Genomic DNA, 26,443 nt, shown 5'->3' with positions numbered 1-26,443 from the left:
CATTTGGAGTATGGATAGTACAGTTCATGCTTCCACTCTGGTCAGTCAGCTTAATTCCAATACGGCACCTGAAGTATTCTGAAGTTAGTTTAGTAACAAAGTTGAAAAATGTAATATGTAAAATAATCTATTATTTTCTAATTTTTATTGATATTACGTCAACTTAGTTCAACATGAGTGGATTCATTACATGACGGGCAGGTTATAATCCATTCTATTTGAGTATTGACATTCTTGTGACAATTCATGCAAGTTGTGAACCAACACTTTGGTTGTCTAAGAATGTAACTCGTAGTAGTTCGTATCCAAGCAGTTTTTTGTTGTAGAAAAAGATTCGCTGTTATAAATTTTGAAGGATTTTGCCAAAATTAGCAACATTAGTTTATTAAATGTCAGTAAACTGATCATTGTAGCTGATAAATGTCTATCTGTGTGTGTGTGAATGGAACTTACAATATCAAATGAAGCTAGTACATTACATATCTCTTTAATGTCTTCCTCCTTTGGAGGAGGAAGCAAGATGGAAGGATCTTTCTATGTTTTTGCCTCAAGTAGCTCTTTCAGTTCTTGTTTGTGATCAAGATACCTAGACAGAAGAAAGTAAGATACAGGTAGCTATATGGCAATAGTTAAGGGTCCAAATAAATAGATTTTGTTCACCATTGATTAAGCTACATTTGTGGAGGTAGGAAGATTGTAAAGGAAACAAGATGATAACCAAGAGGTTAAGGAAAGAGCTGAAAAAGAAGCACAAAGTTAAGAGATAATATCTATATGAGAATAATTGCTAAACTGTAATTCTGTATGTAAAATGTATGCTTCAGCTAAAGGTTGTCACTTTAACCCTCATTGTTATAATTAGTGGTGTTGAACCAATGCTGTTCACAATCTTTGTGTCATCATCTTTTTCAAACTCATTCCAAAGAGTGAGTAGCATCAGCTTTTTCCTTCAAATAAAAGGAAAATAAGCTACAACAGACTATTTAAAAATTTTCGGAAGTTATATTCAAGCTCATAATAATAGTAGTTAACTGTTCATTCACAATCACAAAATCTCTTGTTGTATTGTTGCTCTGCTGTTTCTGAGGAAAAGCATGTATAACAACTGTCTTCACATCTGTGTTTAAAAAGAGAAATAATCAGTTGACAATAATTTTGTTCAAAGTAGAAATAGTGCTGCTATAACCGATAAGGTATGAAATTTGAATTTGTATTGGTAACTTACTTCGTAGAAACAGTGCTGCTATAACCGATAAGGTATGAAATTTGAATTTGTATTGGTAACTTACTTTGTAGATTTTCTGTATTAGCATATTTATGTAGATCATCAAACTGAGTGAGTTCAAATAGACATGGTAGTGCTAGTGGAACTGGTTCTTCATAAGACTCGATCAAAGTGTCATTGTTAATAGCTCATGAAAATAGATAATCATCAATTCTGAAGTTGACAGAAGTATCCATCAGTGAAGCATTTGGAATATGATATCTCCTGAATGGCCAAAGCATGTGGTAGAATTGCCTGATGCAAGCAACGTAAAGGACAGCAGATACTCTTGTTCCCTATTTATTGATATATAAGAGACATTGTTATCTAAAAATTAAATTAACCAAAAATAGGTAGATATTATATAGCATGCTATCCCTGAGAGTCAGTCAACAAGAATCGACGAAACTTTTTGTATAGTGCAGTACGTGCTATATGCATATTTCCTCTTTCAATAACCTGAACAAGGACAGTCCATGGTCCAGTTTGTTTATTGACATTGAGTATGTCAAACAAACGCCTGCTCATCTTGTCCTGAAATAATAACAACAAAACAAAGTCAGGGTACATATGAATCTTGATCTGACATTTATGCAATTCATAACAGAAAAAATGCAGGAAGTAAAGTTCGATATTTACTCTCAGATAAGTAACAAGACTGGTCCAATACTTCTCTATAAACTATATTTTTTGTGCAATCAATATCATCTGAGCTAAAATACTCTGGTTTAATCAAAACTCAAACAGCATTTGATGTTCTAGCACAGGACAAAGCAACATATAATTGTCCGTGGGAGAAGACAGGTTCCTTCAAATACAGACCAACAAAATCAAGTGCTTGTCCTTGAGATTTGTTGATAGTCATAGCAAAACATAAACGAACAGGAAACTGAGTCCTTTTGTAAGGAACAGTGTATTGCTCACCATTTGTAGATTGCAAAGGAATCCTATGTATGAAGACTTCTTTGCTAGCAAAGAGACCAACTGCTATTTCTGCATGAATGACATTTTTAGTCAAGGACTTGCAGGTCAGTCTTGTTTTATTGCATAGCCCTTCAGTTGGATCAAGATTTTGTAACAAAATTATTGGTGCATGTGGCTTAAGCACAAGCCTGTGAAGAGGAAAACCACTTTGACTTAATGTGTTAAGGAAATCAACATACTCAGCTTGATGATTTAGGTCAAGTGTTTGATTGAAACTGATGTATTCAATGCTTTCTCCTGGAAACTTTTCTATCATCATATCATTGATTTCATCAACAAAGTGATTTTTTGTTGTCAATATTGCTCTGTTCAAAGACAAAGCTGCATTTTCTAATATACTGTTAATATCAGGATAGATAACATCCCATTAGTCTTTCAAGTGAATCAATTTCATTGGTGTACTTGATCAAAATTGAAGATGGTATAACAACTGAATCACCATTATGTACCTGTTCTAAACCATTTCATATTTGCAATATAAACTGTGTAAACAATGGATCTAATTTTGCTCTCATGTTTTCAGTTAATTGTAGAATTAATGAAGCATGCATTAATTGTTTCAGCCTTAGTTCCACTACGAATAATCGGTAATGTTTGCCTGAAATCTCCTCCAAAAATCACTACCTTTCCTCCAAAAATTTCATTTAAGTTCATGATGCCTTTAAGCAGATCATCCAATGCTTTAATAGCTGCTCGTTTACATATTGAAGCCTTATCCCAAATGATAAACTTTGATTCTCTGATCAAAGTTGCTAGAGAGCTTTGCTTACTGATGCGACAAGTTCCTCCATCAGATATATCTATTGGAATTTTGAATCGTGAGTGAGCTATTCTTCCTCCAGGAAGAATTGAAGCAGCTATTCTAGATGTTGCGGTAGCGAGTGCAATATGACCTTTTGATTTTATATCAGCGAGTAATACACGATATAAAAAAGTTTTTCCGGTACCTCCCGAACCATCAACAAAGAAAGCACCACTTTTGTTGTTGTAAACTTTTTCATAGATGACATTAAATGCTTCTTTTTTTCTTTTGATTCAATAGAACACAAGCATCCAAATCAGCTGCTGCAACAATTATGTTTCTTTCTGCATTTAACTCTATTGTCAGACTTTCCATATCATCCATTGAGAAATCATGGGGGTACAAGTTGAATGAATAAATGTTTTTCCCCATAGATTGTAAGAAGCCATTTATTTGATCAAGTACCTTTGTCCTAACTTGCCTTGCTGTTAAGCTTCTACATCTAAGAAAATCTTTAGATACTGGCGGATCATTGGGGCATGAATAAACCAGCAGTGTTGCAAACAATTTTCTCATTTCATATGGCCAATGAAAGTGAGAAGCTTCTTGCAAACAAAGTTCCTGGTTGTCATCATGCTCCAGTAATCCCCTCAACAGCACTGCTTCACGGAAAGTCTACACTTGAACTCCACCAAAAGTTCTGAGATCTGCAAATGACGTTGGACACTGACTTTTGTCAACAACAGTCTCAGATAATATCTTTCACCTTCACAAGGATGTGCAGCAACTATTCTACCTATAGAATCTCTCTGCTCACGAATTTTCCACATTCTTTGGCTTGGTTTCCAAACAAAATTTTCTGGAAATTCCACAGAGGTGTAATTCAGATCCTCAACTTCCTTATTCATTCTGTTCATGTAAAAGAATTCAGTTAACATTGTTCTTCTTAGGTGAGTGTTACTCAGAACATTATGTAGGTCAGTGTTCTTCTTGAAGCTTATCGGTTGCTGATTTTCCAGATGCAACTGTAAGTGGATAACAGCTGGCTTTATCTCGCTACTTGGAAACCTGTAAATTCTCCAAGTAGCCTTTGGAGGAGATATCCATCTTGTTGACACATACTATTTGATTTCATCAATCTCACAATGTGGAGTATCAGCAATAACTCGAAAGCCAGTTCTGTCATGTCCCTTACAAATGTACTTGTATATATATTTGACTACCTTTACTGTTGAGCATCTCTCAACATTGATGTGGCAGTCAATTTTTGCAAGTAGATAGGCGTTATAAGGGACAACCCAACGATTATCGAACCATACATTCCACACTTTAACTTTAATGCCATTATCTCTTTGTCTATACTTTGGATATGCATCAGCAGTTTAAATGGTTGCATCGCAAAAGTCTTTTGGATAAGAGTTTTTACATAGTCCATTTTTTTCATACAGACATTCTGTGGATTTGCTGAACCACAAGGACCATGAAGCATATCTTTAATTATCATTTTACATAGATGGAAAAATTTCTGCTTGTCAGGTATCTTGGCACAAACTATCTTGTCATATTCATCTGCAGTATATAGCTTGTACTTAGATTTGAGAATCAAAAGGAAATGCGAGTGAGGCATACCTCGTTTTTGATACTCAATTACATATGTATAAGCAGCAATCTCACCAAAAATGTGCTTCTTAAAAAGTTCACCTTTCAACTTTTCTAACTTAGCATGAAAGACTCTCGAAATTAAATCTGGCCGATTCTGTGTTTCATCTGTGGGAATCAAATGCTCATTTATTTCTGGCCAATTAGGATTGCAAGTCATTGTCAAAAACAGATCAGGTTTTCCAACTTTTGCACTAAAGTCATCGCATCCATGTATCTGCGACGCATATTTCTATGACCTCCTATGAAACCTGGCGGCAACATAATTCGTTGGCCAATATTTGACCCTTGCGTTTCTCTAGTAGCCACTGCATCCATTATGCCATTAAAAAATTCTCTCCTGATTTCTTCCTGTTGTGACCTGAAAAAGTCAAGTCTTTGTTTCTCAATCTTCACATAGGCATCAACAACATACTGCTGGAACAATCTACACAAATACAGGATCAGAGATTCAGAGTTGTACGCGAAATATTCCCTCAACGAAACAAAAACTGGATCCTGTTCCAATCTATGCATTGCTGTAGGACGACACCGTATAACCATTTAGAATGACTAAAAACTCGGTATTTATAATAATAGATGACTAACTTTTAGTTTTGACTAACCAATTTCTTCATTGTAGAGCAGTTCATCAGAACTTAAAGCACCTATTGGTGCAATCATTTCAGCTGATTCTTTTTTCCCTGTCTGTTTTATGTTTCTTGCTTTCAAGCCTTTCTTTGGAATTCCTTGATGCCAACCAAGCTCTCCAAATGGAAACATTAAAGGGTACTTATGACGGCTCCACCTCCCTCTAAGGTGAACCAAAGGATTTAGCGGACCGCCTGCCTAGCTCTCGCCAGGACTACGGGGACGAATCACACAAACCTTACATTTCGCGCGATAGAACCCTAAGAAAATGATCAATTGAAAACCACCACGCTCAAAGATAACTTACCAAATCCATAAGAGAACAACATCTCAAATGAATACACTGAACAACCAAGGTTAAATACTCATTTACATCAGAGTCTTGAACAAATTAATAAAAGTACAAGCCAAAGTATCCATACTATTCAAAATATAATTAGGGTTTCGGTTGAAAAAGAGCTTAACAAAATAACATATACACTAGTTTGACCCTTTCTTCCAAACCCATAAGTCCAAAGTGAGTTCAAAGTTTGACCCCCCTGAAAGGAAAATAAAAATAACGGAAAAGGGGGTGAGTTTACGCTCAATGAGGTACCAGATAATAGCAGTCAAGAATCATGGAATTTCATGTTCAATTTGTCAAATATATATATCAAATAAGAGGATGAGCAAACAACTTAGATAGAAAGGATACAGGTGGCTCTCAGGAGCCCAACATTCCCATAGCAGTACTTGATCCAAACTCGTGACTCTCCGTCAACGTATAAAGAATAACCATGTCCGTAGACCCCACTTTACACCAAATCCCGTCCACCACACATACCCCCTTACCAGGCCCGAACACCTCAACAGAAATAGAAGTGGTAATACTCGAGTATATCAGAATCAAGAGTTTCAATACCAAAAGATTCCCGGAAACAGACTATCGTGGTTTGTTATCTCATCGACCAGCCCCTTGTCAGCTCGACTCAAGTAACTAGCCATAGGTTTTGAGCTCAGAGGTCGCAAACTTATACAAAGAATAGATACACAGATAACAGATACAGAGAGCAAATACAGACTTATATAGTATGCAGGAAATAAAGTAAACAGACGAGAGAAACGAGAGTGATAAATTACACCCTCGTTTCATACAGAGCATACAAAAGTCACGGATAGCCAGATAAGCAACACATTAGGGAAATGGTACACTTACCAGTTCAAGTATAGGTGCTTCAAAATTTTCACTCAAAGTGGCCTTAATCACCGTGAAACCTTAAGAATAACAAAGGTAAAGTAGTTGAAGTTTCCACATTCAAAACCGAGTAAACGAGATACACAAGTGAGGCTCGATTACTAGTCGAGTGCCTCTCCAAGTTATATACTAGTATAAAAGAATAAAAATGTAATTTTTTGAGCAGACAAATAACAGTTGGTACGAGGGTTACAAATAACCCCAAACCCCCTCATTCTACCACAATGCAACTCCAACTTAAAGGAATCAAACGGCCTAGAAAATTGGACAGCATTTTCCCCTAAATTTCCTTACTTTTCCAGCTATCATGGCTTCATTTTTCCTCAAATCAGCTCCAATGTCACACAAAAAATAATCTTATTTTAATAGCCGTTCAATAGGCTCAATATCGTATAAGTACAAAATCAAGTTAGGAAAATATCCGGAAATGAAGTTTAAGCCATAAAACAAAAGACAGATTTGACGTCGCTTAGCGAATCAGACACAACCGAAGATATGCTTATCGAATTGGTGTGCAATTTATACCATTTCGAAGCTAAGATAAAGGACTACAACTTTGATGAAGACTACTCATTCCAGTTCATTGTGTAACCAGATCAAAATTTCAAATTACAAAACCAGAGTCTCACAATCAGGCTAGTTAACCGCACGATGCTTAAACGACAATAACTCAGGCTACCGAAGTCCGATTGAGGCATTTTTAGGGCCGTTGGAAAGATAAGACATTGCACTACAACTTTTATGTTTTGGCCAAATGTTAATTCAGTACGGATCAGAGTGAATAGACGCGGTCAGATTGATGAAATGTCAACACTGTCCACAGAGCTCTACCTATGGCAGTCAGGAGTATTTTTGTCTTTTCACATGATACAGTAATAGGATTGAGCTGAAATGTTACAGGCCGTTATAAAACATCATTTCCTACAACTTTCATGTTTTAATCTAAGATTGATTCGGCCTCCATCATGGCCAAAACAGAACTGGATAGAACAGGGTAAGATGAAACCCTAAACTGGAATTTCTGCACAAATTCTGAAATTTTTCGCAAACAACCGCAATTAACGCACAAAGGCTCCATTTAACACAATACAGAGCTATCAATCTAAGGCCAACCATAACCATCATATGAAAATAGAAAAATCCCCAAAAAAATCAGAAATTTATCTAATTCCACTTTAATCCATGAAATCTTCCACAAAACAACTTATTTAGCTACCACAAGTCATTAATAAATCAGTATTAGGAACAAACAATGAGTTTCTACATCACATACCTTGACACCTCAAGAAAGTTAGTAGCTTAGGGTTCCCTCTTCCAAAACAACTGCACCACCTTCTTTAATCCTACCTAGCAAAGGATTTTTATGGAGTGATTTCAAGTTTTGGTGGTTGAATCACAAGATTTGTGCAAGAAATGGAAGAAGTAGTTGAAGCTTTCTCTTGTTTTCTCTCTTTACGAAGTTCGGCCAAGAGGTTGGAAATAAAGATGATTTTTGGGTCAAAATTGAAGTTTTAGTAAAGGTAAGAAAGTTAGGCAAGTCCAACTTTGAATAGGAAAGTAACACTTGGCACCTTAGGGTTTCATTCTCGTCCTTTGTCTACCAATGGTAATTTATCTATCTAACTTTTAATTGTCTTCTAGCACATTGTAAACTAATAACACTTCGCACAAAAATCACTTAATCACCAAAATTTTATCGCACTAGTGGGTCCCACATCTATAATACGTTTCAAATTTAACATACACCAACTTATACTAGGAAAATGATTTAAAACTGTACTTACTTGCTTATAAAAATACATAGAAACTTTAATATTTTAAAGGCAAATATAAAAATGTAGGCAAAAATACAATAATGCCTAGAAAATGTGAAAATTTTCGGGTTCTCACACTCTCTCCCCCTTAAAGAAATTTCATTCTCGAAATTTTTTTTTCAACGAGATCAATTAAACTCTAAGGTAACCAACGGATCGTACCTTTTACGTCCTCAGACGAGTCAGGGACCTGATGGTGATCTAGAGAATACACCTAAGCCGGTACCTTTGATCCAGTCCCTTCCTCTTCCGACTGTCCCGGGTTAGTTTTAGTTGGTTGCTAGGTCCCTTTTCCTTTTCGCAATCGAATTGGGAAGTCAGCAATCCGATGATCGGCACTTTCACATCACAAACACTTTCTTTCTTTTTTCCAACAATTCCCTTCCGTATGATTTGGCCCTCCGCAATATCCACAGGGACTACGAGTAGCAGAGACCGAACCTCCCGGTGAGACACCACTTGACATCCCCGGTTGTCATACTTCCCTGTTTCCCTTTCCAATCTTAGGGAGTGTACTTTTACCCTCTTGCTCGGAGCTATTCCCAGGAAAGCCCTTTTCTTGGTTTGGAAGTTTCTCACCTGTAACCTCGCATTTTCAACCCGCTGGGCTTTCTCCACAGCATCACTAAAAGCGCTAAGTTGGGCTACAACCAGATCCTTCTGAATCTCAACATTGAGTCCCTGGACAAAACAGCTTATATGCCTTTGCTCAGTTACAATCAATTCGGGCGCAAACTTAGATAACCGAGTAAATTGACTCTCATATTCGGCTACGGTCTGGGTTCCTTGACGAAGGTGAATGAATTCATCTTCCTTCTTTTCTTGGATTAGAGGAGGGAAAAACTTGGCGTTGAATTCCCTCATGAAGTTCGCCCACTTCCTCGGTGTTTGTTCTCGTTCCCATTTAAGCCTTATGATATTCCACCAAGAACGGGCTGCTCCCTCCAGTTGGAAGATAGTAAATGTCACCTGTCTCTCCTCAGTGTAGTGTAACGCGATAAAAATATCGATCATCTTTTCCAACCACCTCTCGGCCACGTCAGGATAAGGGCCTCCAAGAAATTTTGGTGGGGAGAACTTCTGAAATATTTCAAGAGCTCTATCCTGCCCCTCTATATGGTTACCAGGACTTCCAGATTGAGGATTAGGGTTTTGGCCCTAGTGTTCTACTACATGGGCTAGCAGATCAGTCATGCACTGGATAGCAGCGACTACTTGAGCATTTGGGTCAACCTTAGGTTCAGGATTTAATTCAGATATTGGTTCTCGGTTACCCCTTTCATTCGAGGGTTACTTACGTCCGCGCCCACGACTTCGTACACTACGAGTACTCTTTATTGGTCTAACCAATCCAGGGTCGAAGCGAAAATATAACATTAAAGATAATTATAGGCATAAGCAAGTAACAAGAGGTATACACAAATCAAAAACATATATACATAACACAACTATACCGAACCAGTCACACAGTAGCAGTCAGCTAGATACAACCAAAAGAGATCCATGAAGGTAGCGGGGGCATCCAAAAATACTATAGACGAACTAGGTCGAAGCACAAAAGCAACTAACGAAAAGCTATTTCCCCTCTAGGCCTTCATCTATAATCTACAAGAATACCACAATTTATATCTTAATCCAGGTTAATCATGCTTACTAACACCCGAACAAATCACATGAAGTTCCATAGAATCACATTTCCAATTCGCCCAAGTCCTTTCTAACCTATGCTCTCATCTATGTAGTAGCTGGGCGCAAAAATCCCCAGATAGGATAATTTACCACTCGAGCCCACCGGTTCCAAGAGTAAATCATCCATATTAAAGATTCCTATCCGACATACATATATATCTTCCTCAGGTATCATGATAAAGATTTTTACACTTATAATGTGCATGGTTCATAGCTTATGCTCAAAAGAACACTTATACCTTTAGACACATTCACGAAATCAGGACCGTAACACCACTTGGCCCAAGCTAACTGCACGCAGAAACCATGCGAAGCAGCTCTGATACTACCTGTGACGGCCCCACCTCCCCCTAAGGCTAACTAAAGGGTTCAGCGGACCGCCTGCCCAACTCTCGCCAGGACTACGGGAACGAATCACACAAATCCTATATTCTGCGTGATAGAACCCTGAGAAAATGATCATTTGAAAATCACCACGTTCAAAGATAACTTACCCAATCCATAGGAGAGCAACATCTCAAATGAATAAACTAAACAACCAAGGTTAAATACTCATTTACATGGGAGTCTTGAACAAATTATCAAAAGTACAAGCCAAAGTATCCATATTGTTCAAAATACAATTAGGGTTTCGGTTGCAAAAGAGCTTAACAAAATAACATATACACTAGCTCAACCCTTTCTTCCAAACCCATGAGTTCAAAGTGAGTTCAAAGTTTGTCCCCTGAAAGGAAAATAAAGATAACGGAAAAGGGGTGAGCTTATGCTCAATGAGGTGCCAGATAATAGCAGTCAAGAATCATGGAACTTCATGTTCAATTTATCACATATATATATATATCAAATAAGGGGATGAGCAAACAACTTAGATAGAAAGGATACAGGTGGCTCTCAGGAGCCCAACATTCCCATAGCAGTACTTGATCCAAATTCGTTGACTCTCCGTCAACGTATAAAGAACAACCATGTCCGTAGATCCCACTTTACGCCAAATCCCGTCCACCACAAATACCCCCTTACCGGGCCCGAACATCTCAACAGAAACAGAAGTGGTAATACTCGAGTATACCGGAATCAAGAGTCTCAATACCCAAACTTTTCCAGAAACAGACTACCGTGATTTGTTATCTCATCGACCAGGCCCTTGTCGACTCGACTTGAGTAACTAGCCACAAATTTTGAGCTCAGAGGTCGCAGACTTATACAGAGAACAAATACAGATCACAGATACAGAGAGCAAATACAGACTTATACAGTATACAGGAAACAAAGTAAACAAACGAGAGAAACGAGAGTGATAAAGTACACCCTCGTTTCATACAGAGTATACAGAAGTCACGGATAGCCAGATAAGCAACAAATTAGAGAAATGGTACACTCACCAGTTCAAGTACAGATACTTCAAAATTTTCACCCAAAGTGGCCTTAATTACCGTGAAACCCTAAGAATAACAAAGGTAAAGTAGTTGAAATTTTCACATCAAAAATCGAGTAAACGGGATGCACAAGTGAGGCTCGATTACTAGTCAGGTGCCTTTCCAAGTTATATTCTAGTTCAAAAGAATAAAAATGCAATTTTTTGAGCAGACAGATAACAGTTGGTATGAGGGTTACAAACAACCACAAACCCCCTCATTCTACCATAATGCAACTCTAACTCAACGGAATCAGACGGCCTAGAAAATTGGACAGCATTTCCCCCTAAATTTCCTTACTTTTTCAGCCATCATGGCTTCATTTTTCCTCAATTCAGTCCCAATGTCACACACAAAATAATCTTATTTCAATAGCCTTTCAATAGGCTCAATATCGTACAAGTACAAAATCAAGTTAGGAAAATATCCGGAAATGAAGTTTAAGCCATAAAACAAAAGACAGATTTGACGTCACTTGCGTATCGGACACAACCGAAGCTCCACTTATCAAATTGGTATGCAATTTATACCGTTTCGAAACTAAGATAAAGGGATACAACTTTGATGAAGACCACTCAATCCAGTTCATAGTGTAACCAGATCAAAATTTCAAATTACAGAACCAGAGTCTCACAATCAGGCTAGTTAATTGCACAATGCTGAAACGACAATAACTCAGGCTACCGAAGTCCGATTGAGGTATTTTTAGGGCCGTTGGAAAGCTAAGACATAGCACTATAACTTCCGTGTTTTGGCCAAAGGGTAATTCAGTACGGATCAGAGTGATCAGATGCGGTCAAATTGGTGAAATGTCAACACTGCCCACAGAGCTCTACCTATGGCAGTTAAGGGTATTTTTGTCTTTTCCTATGCTACAGTGCTCGGATTGAGTTGAATTTTAGAGGCAGCTATAAAACATCATTTCCTACAACTTTCATGTTTTAACCTAAGGCTGATTCGGACTCCATCATGGCCAAACAGAATCGGGCAGAATAGGGTAAGATGAAACCCTAAACTGGAATTTCTACACGAATTTTGAAATTTTCTGCAAACAACCGCAATTAACGCACAAAGGTTCCATTTAACACAATTTAGAGCTATCAATCCAAGGCCAACCATAACCATCATATGAAAACAGAAAAATCCCTAAAAAAATTAGAAATTTATCTAACTCCACTTTAATCCATGAAATCTTCCACAAAACAACTTATTTAGCTACCACAAGTCACTAATAAATCATTATTAGGAACAAACAATGAGTTTCTACACCACATACCTTGACATCTCAAGAAAGGTAGTAGCTTAGAGTTTCCTCTTCCAAAACAACTCCACCACCTTCTTTAATCCTACCTAGCAAAGGATTTTTATAGAGTGATTTCAAGTTTTGGTGGTTGAATCACAAGATTTGTGCAAAAAATGGAAGAAGTAGTTGAAACTTTCTCTTCTTTTCTCTCCTTTAGAAGTTCAGCCAAGAGGTTGGAAATGAAGATGAATTTTAGGTCAAAATTGAAGTTTTAGTAAAGGTAAGAAAGTTAGGCAAGTCCAACTTTGAATAGGAAAGTGACAGTTGGCACCTTAGGGTTTCATTCTCATCCTTTGTCTACCAATGGTAATTTATCTAGCTAACTTCTAATTGTCTCCTAGAACCTTATAAACTAATAACACTGAGCACAAAAATCACTTAATCACCAAAATTTTATTGCACTAGCCAGCCCCACGTCTATAATGCGTTTCAAATTTAACGTACACCAACTTATACTAGAAAAATGATTTAAAACTGTACTTGCTTATAAAATACATAGAAACTTTAATATTTTAAAGGCAAGTATGAAAATGTAGGCAAAAATACAATAATGCCTAGAAAATGTAAAAATTTTCGGGTTCTCACAGTATTATAACGGATCATGGCAGCCATAATAATACTAAATGTTACGTGGAGAGGCACCACGAGTATACACTTGTATATTACGATGGCTATTCTCACTATTTTTTTCTCCTTCTACCCATAATGCTGCAACTTGTGATTCTGTTAGCTTGTTATATACTCTTTGATCTAGACCAGGAAGAGTATGCAACACTATTTTGTAGTTGTCTAAGTTAGGAATGTAACATAGATTCCTAAAGAATTGAGCATATGAATTGTACTGAAGAACAATCTAGGGCAGGCAGCAAGACGATTAGATACTTCATTTTCAAAATCATGAAAGTAAAGCTGCATGTTTGTGCCTGAACCATTACTCGGTATCAAATTATTTAAAATATGATACACCTGTCCTTGAATCTTAAATATATAGACTCCATTGTTTCGTCTACACAGATCCCTATCACACTGTAGACACCAAATTTTTGTGCATTTTTTATTTTATTAGACTAGGGTTTTTATTTTTATCTTTTGGGGACGAAACCAGAAAATCAAAAGAAAAGAGAAAAGAAAAGAAAATGGGCAAAAACATGGTTTTAGGGCATTTTGGGTTATTTTTGGAAAAAGTGAAAAGTTTGAAAATTGAAGGAAAAGTTTTGTTAGTGTTAATAGAAATTATTACTTTTTGATACATTTTAACTATTTTCAAGAAAAAGAGAAAATTTTAAAAAAAAATTAATTTAGGGGAAAGTTGGCTCTATTTTACGTTACAAACATTTTTTGATTGCATTTTATTTTTGTTTTGTTTCTATTATTGTTATTGTTATTATTAATATTTTATCCTGAAAAAAAAAAAACCCGCGACATGCAAGCTGCGTATTTTCGCAGCTTGCAAGGAAGGGCTCGGGCAGCCCTTTGACTGCAATTTTAGAAGAGAAGGCTGATGGTTCCAGGTGGCCAGACACCTGGCTAAATGGAGGAAGCTTCCATGCAAGGTGTAAGACTAAAATGGAAAGGAGGAGAAGCAGCAAAGGAGGGCCGTGGGATGAAGGGTTTTGGTATGAAGGTGGGTTGCATTTGGCAGTAGCCGACGGAGAGAAGAAAAATCTAGAGAGAGCTAGCAAACAGGAGGGAGGAGAGAAGATCTGACGGCAGAGAGTGAGCAAGAGAGAGGCGGCTACATTCAGAAAAAACAGAGCAAAAGTGAGGGACAGAGAGAGCACGGAGGGAATGAAAAATCTGAAAAAGACAGGGTTTAGTTAGCGGCTGAGAGAATCTAGGGAGAATGAGGGAAGCTTAGGGCAGCAAGAGAGGAAGTGAGAAAACTGAGGAAAAACGGGAGAGAGAGTAAAAAGGAACTGCGAAGCTGAAGGAGAAACTAGAAGGAGGCTAAACAAGAGGAGTAGGAAGGTTCGGCGGAAACAAAAAACAGAGGAACCGCGGCCGCCATCACGTCGTCGGAATCTACCGCAAAGCTTTACCGAGAAGGCACCCTTGCAGCATCATCTCAACTTCCTAAAGCGTTTGAGGTGATGTGGTTCACTTTACTCTTGCCATTTAAGTTTAGATCTTGGCCAAACTTGTCCGAATCTACCTTGCGTTAGTCTTTTCTTTCGCTGTACTTTTCCTGCTCATCTTATTGCAATGATAGTTCAGTTTTATGGCACAAAAATGATATTAAACATACCAAGATTGAATCTTGATGCTTGGATCCTATAATCTTGTTGTTTGGGTATGAGAACTTGATGTTTTGCTTCGATTTTGTTGCCTGGATCAGATGCTGTTTGACTGAGATTCATAAAAACAAAACTGCTGCAACAAGATGTTTGGTTTGGTTTATTGCTGTGATATTAATAAAACTGGGTTCCATCACTTTGTTTGCATACTCAATCTTGTGCCAATGATGGTTGTAGAAGAATTGATGAAGCGTGAGCTTTGCTTAAAACTGTTGCAATCTTGCTGGGTTGCTAAGGAAAATTGCAGCTAGTTGGATTGCTAAAAGACTTTAATTGCCGAAATTTTTCTGTTGCATAGAACTTCCTCATAACTTGGCATGAAAAGCTGCATTTCACTTCACATGTTTTTTTTGCCCTTTTCCTTTGCCCCGTAATAGCCCAAAAGTTGGGTTTCTTCACCTTGGTTGCAAGATCACCTTGGTTTTTGTTTAACTTTGGCCATTTTTCTGGGTCGCTAACAAGCTGCGAACTTGCAGCAGAAATGGTAAGAAGCTAACTGAATCCAAATTTCAGAAGTTCCGTGGCTGAGTTCTTTTTTGTGTAGAATGTTTAGCTCACGTTTTCATCATCTCAAGATGGGTTGTGTATTGTATCTTGAATCAAAAGTTGATGTTTTCTGGGACGTGTTTAGTTTGTCAAGTGCCGCATGTTGCGGCATGAAGGAAAACAGAAAAATGCAGCAATCCTCTTCGTATGCATGCATGCAAATCTTCATAAATATTGCACTTGAATCCCCTTAGTTTCTATCCATGTTACAAAGGCCCCATTACATTCCAATTTTTTGCAATTAAGTCTTACGTTGATTGCAATTTGAACCGTTATTTGGCCTTTTATTATTTTTGGGACCTTTGAAGTTCTTAAATGTTTCGATTGGACTCAAATAGTTGATTAATGTTTGCAATTGGGTCTTAAAAAAAATGCAAGTTGAACCACTCTTTGACCCTTACTTACTCTTGGACCCTTGAAATTCCATAATGTTTAATCGGACTTGAGAGATTGTTAATGTTTGCAAATGATTAGTAGTGTTTACTTTAGAATTTGATTGGTAATCTATCTTTCTTGGTAACCGCGCATTATTTGATTATATTTTGAGATGGATTTGATGATCGATTGGTCTAACTTGTTTTGTTTGATTATATTTTACTATTAAATTGGTGCATTAATCCCTTGCTTTGATGGTTTTAGCCCAAGTTATCTCTTTTTTGGTGACTCTAGCCCAAGTTAAGTCTTGTTCACTTTACTAACATCACAAACGGGGAGGTATAACTTCTTTTATCCTTTTTTGTCTCTCCTCTATGTGATCCAACGTGCTAAGTGAGAATTCCATGTCTACTTTGCTTTCCTTGTCTTTCCTTAATTCCTTTCATTTATTTCATTTACTTTGCTTTTATTAAGTTATTCTTTTTTGGGGTATGTGTACACCTCTTGACTTGTAATAGATAGGGCTTGGAGAGCATTTGATGAAGACCTATGGAAGACGTGTGCCTAGCTAGCAAGTGTAATAGGTTCATTAGCTTGATTACTTGCTTTTGTTGCTATGTGTTAATTTGCTTTATTAGACTCTTGCATTTAGTCGAGCATGCTAAGTGTTATGTGCTACGTGTTTATAGGTGACTTGCATGTCTACTTGCTTTCTATAATTGTAAATGAATGTGATGGATGAATGCGTATACCATGGCTAGTCCAATGCTAGTCATGGTCCTCCCTTTTAATCCTCACAAGTCCAACGCTTGTGATAAAGCATTTAGTGAAGGGCTAGTCCAATGCTAGACCCATTAGGCCCGTCCCTCTCGCTAGTGCATTTTTTTGTATGTCTCATTACATTCCATGCATTTTTCCTAGTTTTCTAGCATTTGGCATGCTCCTCCAACCCTTTCCCCTTCATTTTAGGTTTTTGCATCTTCATGCTAGTTATAGGGTGCATTTGTTTGAGATTCCCCTTTCGGTAAGGGAAATGAGCGAGTGTGGCTACAAAATAGCCTTAGCACGCTAGTTCTTCCTTCTAATCAAAGGAAAAATTAAAATCGTGAAGTTAGGAGTCATTCCCGTACCCGACTTGATGCATTCCTCTATGTTCATACACTTTCATTTCCATCATATCACCTCCTCACTTATCTACATTTTTTCACTACTTATATTTTTTCTCAATCCACATGCCATGCCTCACAAATTGCACCCTATTGCACATATGTATTTACTACCATTATACCATATTTTTCATCCACTTGCACACAAACACCTTTATTTTCTCAATTGGCACACATGCACTTTTCTTACATTTGCACACTTACACTCATACTTGAGTCCTCATTTGCATTAACCATGACCTCTATGAGGACTTTCCTTATTGGCCATCATAACTCATGTGGTTGGGACCAAAAAGCCTCATAAGAGACATTTTAGATTTAGGATTGCATTTTTCTTTCCTTTTCATATCCATTAGTCACATCCAACATGCAACGCATATTTTGGGTAGAAGAATTAGGAAAAGTGGGGCTAAGTCACGCAACTAGCTTTGGTTAGGGTAAGGGAGTGCCTTAGGCTTTGCCTTTGCCTTCTCCCTTATCAAATGTGACTCCCGATCCCTTTCTTTGGTTACGTAGACCTAAAAGTTCTTTAAAAAGGGTTTGTTTACTTTTCTTTCCAAAAATCACTTTTTGGGTGACTTGGTACACCCTAACTCTATACCAAGTGGCGACTCCTTTTCTATCTAAAACCCTTTTTGAACTTTGTTTGGCCAAACCGTTGCATTTCAATCCCACGGCCTTTTATTTTCACTTTCACACATGTTCACGCACATATCCTACACACTACTTTCACACCTTCAAAAAGTGGGGCGCGACAGCTTGGCGACTCCACTGGGGACCTCCTAAGTGGGTCCAAGCATTTGATTTAGCCATTCTTTTCCGTTTTCTACCCTTGTTATGCATAGCATTTGGATATTAGGGTTGCATTATTTTAGGACCTTTTGCCTCGCGCGCGTATCAAACTACTTCCTCACTCACATATGTATGATTGGTTGTTTGGATATATGTATTATTTGTTTTATCTCGCGCTTTGCATTGCATTTGGGGGGGGGTGTCACCTTTAGAGCCTCGCGTTGGTTCTCAACCCCTTCCCTCAAAATAGGGAACACATTCATACGTGCATGTTTATTTGTTATTATCCCATTTTGTTTTATTTTCGTGGGCTCTTTCCCACACAGCCTTGTAGGACTAGGAATGGTTTCTCTAAATATGTGGATGGTGTGCTCTGCACCCATAGCAGTACCTAGGGGATCGCTCGAGCCACCGACCGAGGGTCTTGGAATTGATGACCCATTCCCTTAGGTCTGAAGGCTTGGGGACCTTTCTAAACCTTATCGAGTCTAGTCGCATTAGTGAGCCCCAGCCTCATGCATCAATGTTAGAGTTTTCCTAGGTTAAAGTCAGCCTCACCCTTTTTTAAGCACATTAGGCACGAGGGAAGGGGTTCCACCCCTTTTACTTGCTTTTATTGTATTTCTTTTCCTAATTGCTCCCAACATGTTATGTGTACTATCAATTGCACTAACCATTTCATTGTTTTTTTGCTTACATTCATGTGCCTTAGCAATAAGAGGCCTCTTTGGCACTCTTTTAATGACTTACCCACTAGATAACTCACATGTTTAAATTTCAGTTATTACACTTAATTTTCAATAAGTACATTTCATTTTTAGACCCTTTTCCCCCGATGCATTATTTATGTCCTTTGAGGCCATATTTGTCACATATTTACATCGGTTTAATAACTGGCATCATGCATCCACCTTAGAAGGGAATGCCATTTAGGGGATCCCGTGCTAGGAATAAACTGCCCTGTGTCTCGGATATATAATCCAATGAGACTTGCACGTTTACGTTTTGTACCATCCAAAGGGGTAATGCACGAGGTAAGGTAGGATCCGATCTTTTCGAAGACGGCAAAGCAATTTTTGAACCATTAGAATATGAGCATCTAACAATCATCCTTTGCCCATTTTTAACATAGTTGGTAAAAATCCCTTGCGTAAAGGACATTGACTTGAGGAAATTTACAAATGATTCCTCATTGTTCAGACGAAGAAAAAAAGAGAACGAGATTCTGTCACATTGTGCTTGGGAGAGAGTAATTAAATGCATTGGTTGTGTGCATATGGGCGGTTTTCATTTTGTCTTTTTTTTCCCCTTAGTTTATTGCAAAGGTGCGTAGCAGTTCATTCTTAATTTATTCAGTTGGAGGTAATAGTTCCATTAATTAATTATTTCCTCCCTTAATTTGTTTAGATGAAGCTAACATGTGCCTCCTTAATTTATTCAGGTGGAGGGAGCTTCCTCTAAGCTTCTTTCATGAGGGTTGTGGCTGGGTTTATTTGGTCCAGAAAACCTGTAAATTAATGGTCCATTTACGGAGAATTTATCTTTTTCCTCTACCCTTCCCCTTTATATGGCATAGGAATAAAGTTCAGAATCAGTTCCAATTCTAACTAAGTGACAGTTGCTATTTTCTGCTAATTGCCTCAAAGTCTAACAAATTCCACATTTTACAATTAAGTCCTTAATCTTGATAAACTGTTGCGGAGTCTTAGCTGATGATGTCCGGGCTTGGGCTGTGGGCAATTCACATTCAATTAATGCAATTTAAGAACAATTTTTTATATGGAAGAATTCAGTGTAAAACTTTCATTTGCATACACAAAAAAATTGTAAACATTATTGATCTTTTAATAGAATTTTAATTAATTTGGTGGTCACAATGCTTGTGGACATGCGACAATATGTATTTAGACAATTGAAGTGAAAGTTAATTGGCAATATGAAAGTATAATTGAGTGATCACAAAAAAGGTTTGAAAAGGTTCCACCATTTGAACCTTTTGGCTTTGAAAAGGTGCTAAAAGTTCTCCAACATTAAAGTTTGGTATGTTTTAAAATTTATCCCTAATGAATTTATTTTTTTCACTTTATCCCCTTAATTGGTAGTCAAAACAAAACATTGAATTACACACTACACTTTAACACTTCGTTCAAAACTTCTAATATATCAAATTAGAATCCTACACATATATCAAAAAGAGTTTATAGGTAACTGTTGAAAAATTTTCATCCGCCATCTTTGGGGATAATTTAGGCAGAAAAAAAATCAAATACAAGTGATTAAACCAAATGTACAACATTGTAATGTCTAATTCAATATGGTTTGACTATTGTGTCCTATCATATGCAATTGGCTTTTATTCCACATGATTATCAAGTTTTCAAGTGCTGTTTAAACCACTCATAAGTAATTGTAGTGCTCTTCATCTTCTTCTATAATTGTTGGGCAGATTTTATAGGTATAATAAGAGAGGGTGTTAATGCTGAAGATTGGTTTGGGAAGCTCTCAATAATGAAGATGATTGGTTCTGGTTCATATTTTCTGTGAGAACCCTAAAATTTTCATATTTTCTCAGCATTTTATTTATTCTTACTTTCCTTTTGAAAATGAAAAGAATTTGTTACCTATCACTGAGGAGAGTTTCATTTCATATATATGAACGTGCGTTTATGTGTATTAAGTATTTTCGTGTGAGTTTATATATATATATATATTCATTGGAAGTACCGACGAACACGGCGTGTGAGCTTGGAAAAGAAATTTTCTGTTAAAATTGCTTGGTACCAAATCCGGCCGGGAATCTGGCCAGTTTTTGGCCGGATTGTTGGCCGGATTGTTTGAGGGTTTTGGAAAAAATTTGGTTTCGTCTCTGCCTTATATCCGGCCGGCAATCCGGCCAGAAACCGGCCGGATTGTGACGTGGCCAGTATTCGGCCAAGAATCTGGTCGGATTCTGATGAGACAGCAGCTTTGACCGGCTGTTTCCTTCCTTCTTATCCCACTTTTGGCCAAAATATCTTCATTTCCTCATCTTGTTCAGCCGTGTACTTTGAGAGAAAAGCAAGAAAAGCTCTTCATTTTCTATCTTCTATTTTTTCTCAAAACTTGAGATTTCACCGTTAGATTTTAAATCTATTCCGTACAAGTGCTAGCTAGGAGGGGTTTAAGAGATTGGTGGAGTGATTCTTGGAGGAGGAACTCTAAGCTATCATCTTTCCTTAAGTTTCAAGGTAAACTACCTGGAAATATCCTTTTACTCCTAATACTTGCAAATTAGTGGATTGGAGAGGTTAAATGCGTAGTTTTGTGGCTAAGTTTATGGTTTTAAGTAGAGGTATGGTGAATTTTAGTTTTTATAGCAAAATTTCTGTCCTCATATGATGATTAATGTTTGGGCATGATTTGGTAGTTGTTATGAGCAATTTTGAGTTTGAGAATGTTAGTTTTGCTTGCCTTCAAAGAATTTCAGCTTTCGTAGCAAAATTTCCAGTTTTAGGGTTTATATTTTGATCCTTTACTTGGTTGCATTTGAAGGATCTTGTGGCCCTAACTAAAGGTGCTTTATAACTTGTGATTTGTGGGGGAAATTGTGGTGAAATTGAGGAGTGAATTGGTATTGAGGTTTGGTTGGAAAAGTAAGGAAAAACTAAGGGAAGTGCTGTCAAAATTTTCGTAAGAGCTCCTGTGCAGTCTTGGGAAATTTGCTATATCTTGATGTAGGAATATCAGAATTGAGTTTCGTTTATTATGTTTTAAACTAAACTCATAGGGCTATAAGCCGTGTAAATTTAAGACCCTGATTCTGTCTGTGCAATTTATGGTGATTTTTCAAAATTAACTGAAAATTGTATACCGGTTCTGTCTTGTGATGGTTAAAGCAGTAACTTGAGGCTTAAATTCGACTGACTTGCGTTCTGAATCTTAAGATGGTGTTTTCTGGAAAGTTATAACCCTTTGAATGTATTTTCCAACGGTATAATTTTTATCAATTTTGGACTTACAAAACTTGAGATATGATTTTTCATATAGGGTAGCGCGAAACTAGAAAAATCCTGTTTTCCTAGTAATGATCTTACTTTCATTTTCTACTTCAAATTTGGAGTTGGTTAATCATTACAGGTAGGGTTTTGAGGTTGTTCATGCCTTTAAGACCAATTGTTACCCTTTTCACTCCGAAGTCGCATTTTCTTTGCATTAATGGTTCATTTGGATAGGCACATGACTTGTAACCGAATTTTACTTGCAAATTCCATTTATTAAGTTTTAGAGTCAAGTCTTAAGTGTTTGCCTTGATTGTTCTAGGAGGTGCCGGCGAGTAAAGCCATACGTGGAAAGGAAACTTTTGAAATTATCCTTGTTTGATCTGGTGAGTGTGCCACTCCCCTGCATTGTTGCTTAATTGGTTCATCTATACTTGAAATTTGTGACACGGATAATTATGAACTCGGTTATTATGAATGAGACGAGGGTGTACTTTATCACACTCGTTCTCTTGCCTGTGTTGTATAAACTGAAATTTATTACTTGCACTTGTTATGAACTTGAACCTGTTACTTTCGCTTATTGTAATGTCATTTGGAAGTGTGTCCAACGACCTTCTTATTAAACCTGAGCTCAACCTCATGGGGAGTTAATTAAATCGAGCCAGCCAGGGCTTGATCGAGGTATTTAACAATCCATGAGTGCCTGTTCTTAGGGAATCCTTGAGTATTGAGACTCTTGATTCCGATATACTCAAGTATTACCACCTTCATTCTTGTTTGGCATTTGGGCCAGGTAAGGGGTATGAATGGTGAACGGGATTTGGCGTTAAAGCGGTGGTTTACTGGACTGGTTTTCTTTATTTGAAAGTTGACGGAGGGTCAACGTAGTCGGATCAAGTACTGCAACGGGAAATTGGCTCCTGAGAGCCATCTGTATCCTTTCTATCTAAGTTGTTTACTTATCTCCTTATTTGGCACACTTATGTGATTAATTGAGCATGAAGTTCCTTGGTCCTTGACTGTTATTATTTTTGGTACCCCATTGAGCTTATAACTCACCCCGTTTCGTTATCCTTGTTTTTCTTACAGAAAAATATTTTGGGAACTATGATGTTTGGCAGCATGAGTTGAGCTAGTTATATATTCTTTTGTATAGCTCCTCAATGGATGGAAACCTTGAATGTATTTTGATCAGACAAATTCCCTTTTGATTTGTAAATTTGCAACCATGTATATATATAAAAGTGTTGAATCATGTACATGTGTTACACTGCTCGAACGTGTTCATTCTTTTGGGTTACATGGAGTTTATTGAAGTTACTGAGGTTTCGAACGGGTATAGTATTCAAGCGTGAAAAGGAAAAGAAAAAAATTGGCAGGGGTTTTCGACAATAGTATGGTTCGGTAAGTTATTTTAACTTGGTGACTTCCGAATTGTTCGCTTTCTTTGGTTTCTATCATGCGTGCTATAGAGTTGTGAGTGATTTGACCCCGTAGTCCCAGCGAGAGTTGGGCAGGCGGTCCGCCGAACCCTTTGGTTCGCCTTAGGGGGAGGTGGGGCTGTCACAGGTGGTATCAGAGCCTGCTTCGCGTGGTCTCTGCACAGAGTGAGTTTGGGTCAAGTGGTGTTATGGTCCTGACTACGTGAATGTGTACAAATGTTTAAGTGCTCCTCTGGGCATAAGCTTCGGATCATGAAATGTTATAGGTTTTAAACCTTTATCATGGTATTTGGAGATAATAGATTTGTAGGTCAGGTAAGAATCTCGATTGTAGATGAATTACTCTTGGAACTGGCCAGCCCGAGTTGTGAAATTATCTTATTTTGGGATTCTTGTACCTGACTACTAAATAGATGAGAGCCTAGGTTAGAGATCGCTTAGGCCAATTAGGAATTTGATTTTCGGAACTTCGTGTGATATATTAAGATTTCATTAAGTGTGAGTAGTCCTGATTAAGATATAAACTATGTATTCCTGTAGGTTATGGATGGAGCGAATGGAAAGCTTTTAGCTTGATGTTTTATACTTCTGGGCCTAGTTTGTCTAGTGCATTTTGGATTTGACCTCGTTACTTTCCTGGACTTACTTTTGCTTACATCTAACTGATACTGTGTGATTTGCTGGACCAAGTTGTGTTCTATATATATGCCCTTTTGAGTTGTATCCACTTTTGTTACTCGTACCTACCTGCATTTGCTTTAATATTATATTTGCGTTTCGACCCTAGAGTGGTTAAACCAATGGAGAATACGCGTAGAGGACGAGGCCGGGGGCGCAGCCGTAAGCAACCCTCGATTGGAGGGGGAAATCGAGAATCAATGCCTGAACCTAACCCTGAACCTAGAATAGATTCTAATGTTCAGGTAGCTGCCACCATCCAGCGTATGACTGACTTATTGGCCTATGTAGTGGAACATCAGGGCCAAAATCCTGTTCTTCAACCGGGCAACCCTGGTAATCATATAGAGGGTGAAGACAAAGCCCTTGAACGATTTCAGAAGTTCTCCCCACCGCAATTTCTTGGAGGACCCGACCCCGACGTGGCCGAGAGATGGTTAGAGAAGATGATTGATATATTTGCCGCATTACATTATACCGAGGAGCGACAGGTTACATTTGCTGTCTTTCAACTGGTGGGAGCAGCCCGTTCTTGGTGAAATATCATAAGGCTGAAATGGGAAAGAGAGCAAACCCCAAGGACGTGGGTGAATTTCATGAGAGAGTTCAACACGAAGTATTTTCCACCTCTGATCCAGGAAAAGAAAGAAGATGAGTTCATTAGGCTCCGCCAGGGAACTCAAACCGTCACCGAATATGAGAGCCAGTTCACCAGATTGTCCAAGTTCGCTCCTGAGCTAATTGTGACTGAGCAGAGGTGGATAAGGCGTTTTGTCCAAGGATTAAATGTTGAGATTCAGAAGGATTTGGCCGTGGCCCAACTTAATACTTTTAGTGATGCGGTGGAGAAAATTCAACGAGTTGAAAGCGCGAGGTTACAAGTTAAGAATTTTCAAGCCAAGAAAAGGGGATTCCCTGGAAGCAGTTCGGAGCAAGGAGATAAAAGTACGCCTCCTAAGATTGGAAGGGGAAACGGAGGAGTACAACTACCTGGGATGTCAAGTGGTGCCTCACAGAGAGACTCAGTCTCCGCTTCCTGTGGTTCCTGCGGGTACTGTGGGAAGCCGAATCATACGGAGGATGTCTGCTAGAAGAAAGGAAGAAAATGTTTGCGTTGTGGGAGCGCAGATCATCAAATCGCAAATTGCCCAGACCGATCTTGAGAAGGGAATAGGAGCCAACAGCCAACCACGACCAACCCTGACCAGTCAAAAGGGGAAAAAAATGGACCAAAGGTGTCGGCTCGGGTATATGCCCTAGAGCAACATCAAGTCTCTGATCCGTATGAGAACGTGGAAGATAAGATTCTGGTATTCCACCGTTTGCCTACTAGAATGGGGTATAAGAATTGCAACTTAGGAAGGAAGAAGAGACTATACCAAAGAATTCAATGAGCCTGGCCAGTGAAAGGGTACGGATTGGTTAGCTAAGTATGGTGCTCAATTTGACTGTGGGAAGAAAGTAGTAAAATTTTGTGTCTTGGAGAAGGCGATGATAAGGAATTTCAAGGACGAAATTCTTTTAAGGGGGAGAGAGTGCGAGAACCCTAAAATTTTCATATTTTCTCAGCATTTTATTTATTCTTACTTTCCTTTTGAAAATGAAAAGAATTTGCTACCTATCACTGAGGAGGGTTTCGTTTCATATATATGAACGTGCGTTTGTGTGCATTAAGTATTTTCATGTGAGTTTATATATATATCCATTGGAAGTACAGACGAACACGGCGTGTGAGCTTGGAAAAGAAATTTTTTGTTAAAATTGCTTGGTACCAAATCCGGCCGGGAATCTGGCCAGTTTTTTGCCGGATTGTTGGCCGGATTGTTTGAGGGTTTTGAAAAAATTTTGGTTTCGTCTCTACCTTATATTCGGCCGGGAACCCTTTGAGGTACGTCCTAGGGGGAGGTGGGGCCGTCACAGGTGGTATCAGAGTTTAGGTTTCAGATTTCTGTAGTTTATTCTAGGCTTGAAGTTTAGGATGCCGGACTGTGGGTTTGGTTTGAAATATTAGTGACTCTTGCGGGATGTCTCGACTTGATTGGTACAAGATAGAATGTCGAGGACGACATTCTTTTAAGGAGGGGAGTTTGTGACGCCTCGAACGAATGAGTGTGAGAAATCGAAAATTTTTGTATATTTTCTAGAAATTATTTTGTTTTCTTGTCTATAATTTTATGCCTTTCTTCAATATATTAATTTCCTATACATTTTTAAAAGGGAATATAGTTTTCAAATCATTTTCTTGGTACAAGTTAGTCCACGTTAATTTTGAAGAGTATTATGAACGTGGGACCCACTAGTACGGTAAATGCAATATATTTTTGATAACTTGTTGGAGTTTTGTATTAAGTGATATTATTTTACAATGTGCTAAAAGATAATTAGATGTTACCTATATGGATTATCATTGGAGAGACAAAAAGATAAGTTTTAAAC

At 37.9% G+C, this 26,443-nt stretch overlaps 1 protein-coding gene across 1 annotated transcript; it reads right to left on the bottom strand.

The window, feature by feature from the left end:
• Window positions 1-1,413: 1,413 nt before the first annotated feature.
• On the bottom strand, window positions 1,414-5,411 carry LOC113699832 (uncharacterized). The gene is made up of 12 exons (XM_027220184.1): window positions 5,255-5,411; window positions 4,901-5,167; window positions 4,620-4,784; window positions 4,441-4,559; window positions 4,214-4,351; window positions 3,722-4,111; window positions 3,296-3,665; window positions 2,873-3,141; window positions 2,698-2,702; window positions 2,010-2,586; window positions 1,724-1,798; window positions 1,414-1,560 (listed from the first exon to the last, which is right to left on the bottom strand). Exons 1-12 carry the CDS (start codon window positions 5,409-5,411, stop codon window positions 1,414-1,416), a joined length of 2,679 nt encoding a protein of 892 aa, XP_027075985.1.
• Between the last annotated feature and the right edge of the window lie 21,032 nt (window positions 5,412-26,443).

The sequence above is a fragment of the Coffea arabica genome, chromosome 7c (assembly GCF_036785885.1).
Source record: "Coffea arabica cultivar ET-39 chromosome 7c, Coffea Arabica ET-39 HiFi, whole genome shotgun sequence".
Taxonomy (NCBI): domain Eukaryota; kingdom Viridiplantae; phylum Streptophyta; class Magnoliopsida; order Gentianales; family Rubiaceae; genus Coffea; species Coffea arabica.
The sequence above is the reverse complement of the archived record's forward strand: the minus strand, read 5'-3'. Positions and strand labels throughout refer to the sequence as shown.

Excerpts from the sequence above, each read along its gene's own strand:
- LOC113699832 (XM_027220184.1), bottom strand. The coding sequence starts at position 5,411 with ATGTTTCCATTTGGAGAGCTTGGTTGGCATCAAGGAATTCCAAAGAAA. Across the intron at positions 5,168-5,254 it reads GCTCTACAATGAAGAAATTG|CAATGCATAGATTGGAACAG; the intron begins GTTAGTCAAAAC and ends GTCGTCCTACAG. Across the intron at positions 1,561-1,723 it reads CATGGACTGTCCTTGTTCAG|GGAACAAGAGTATCTGCTGT; the intron begins GTTATTGAAAGA and ends ATCAATAAATAG.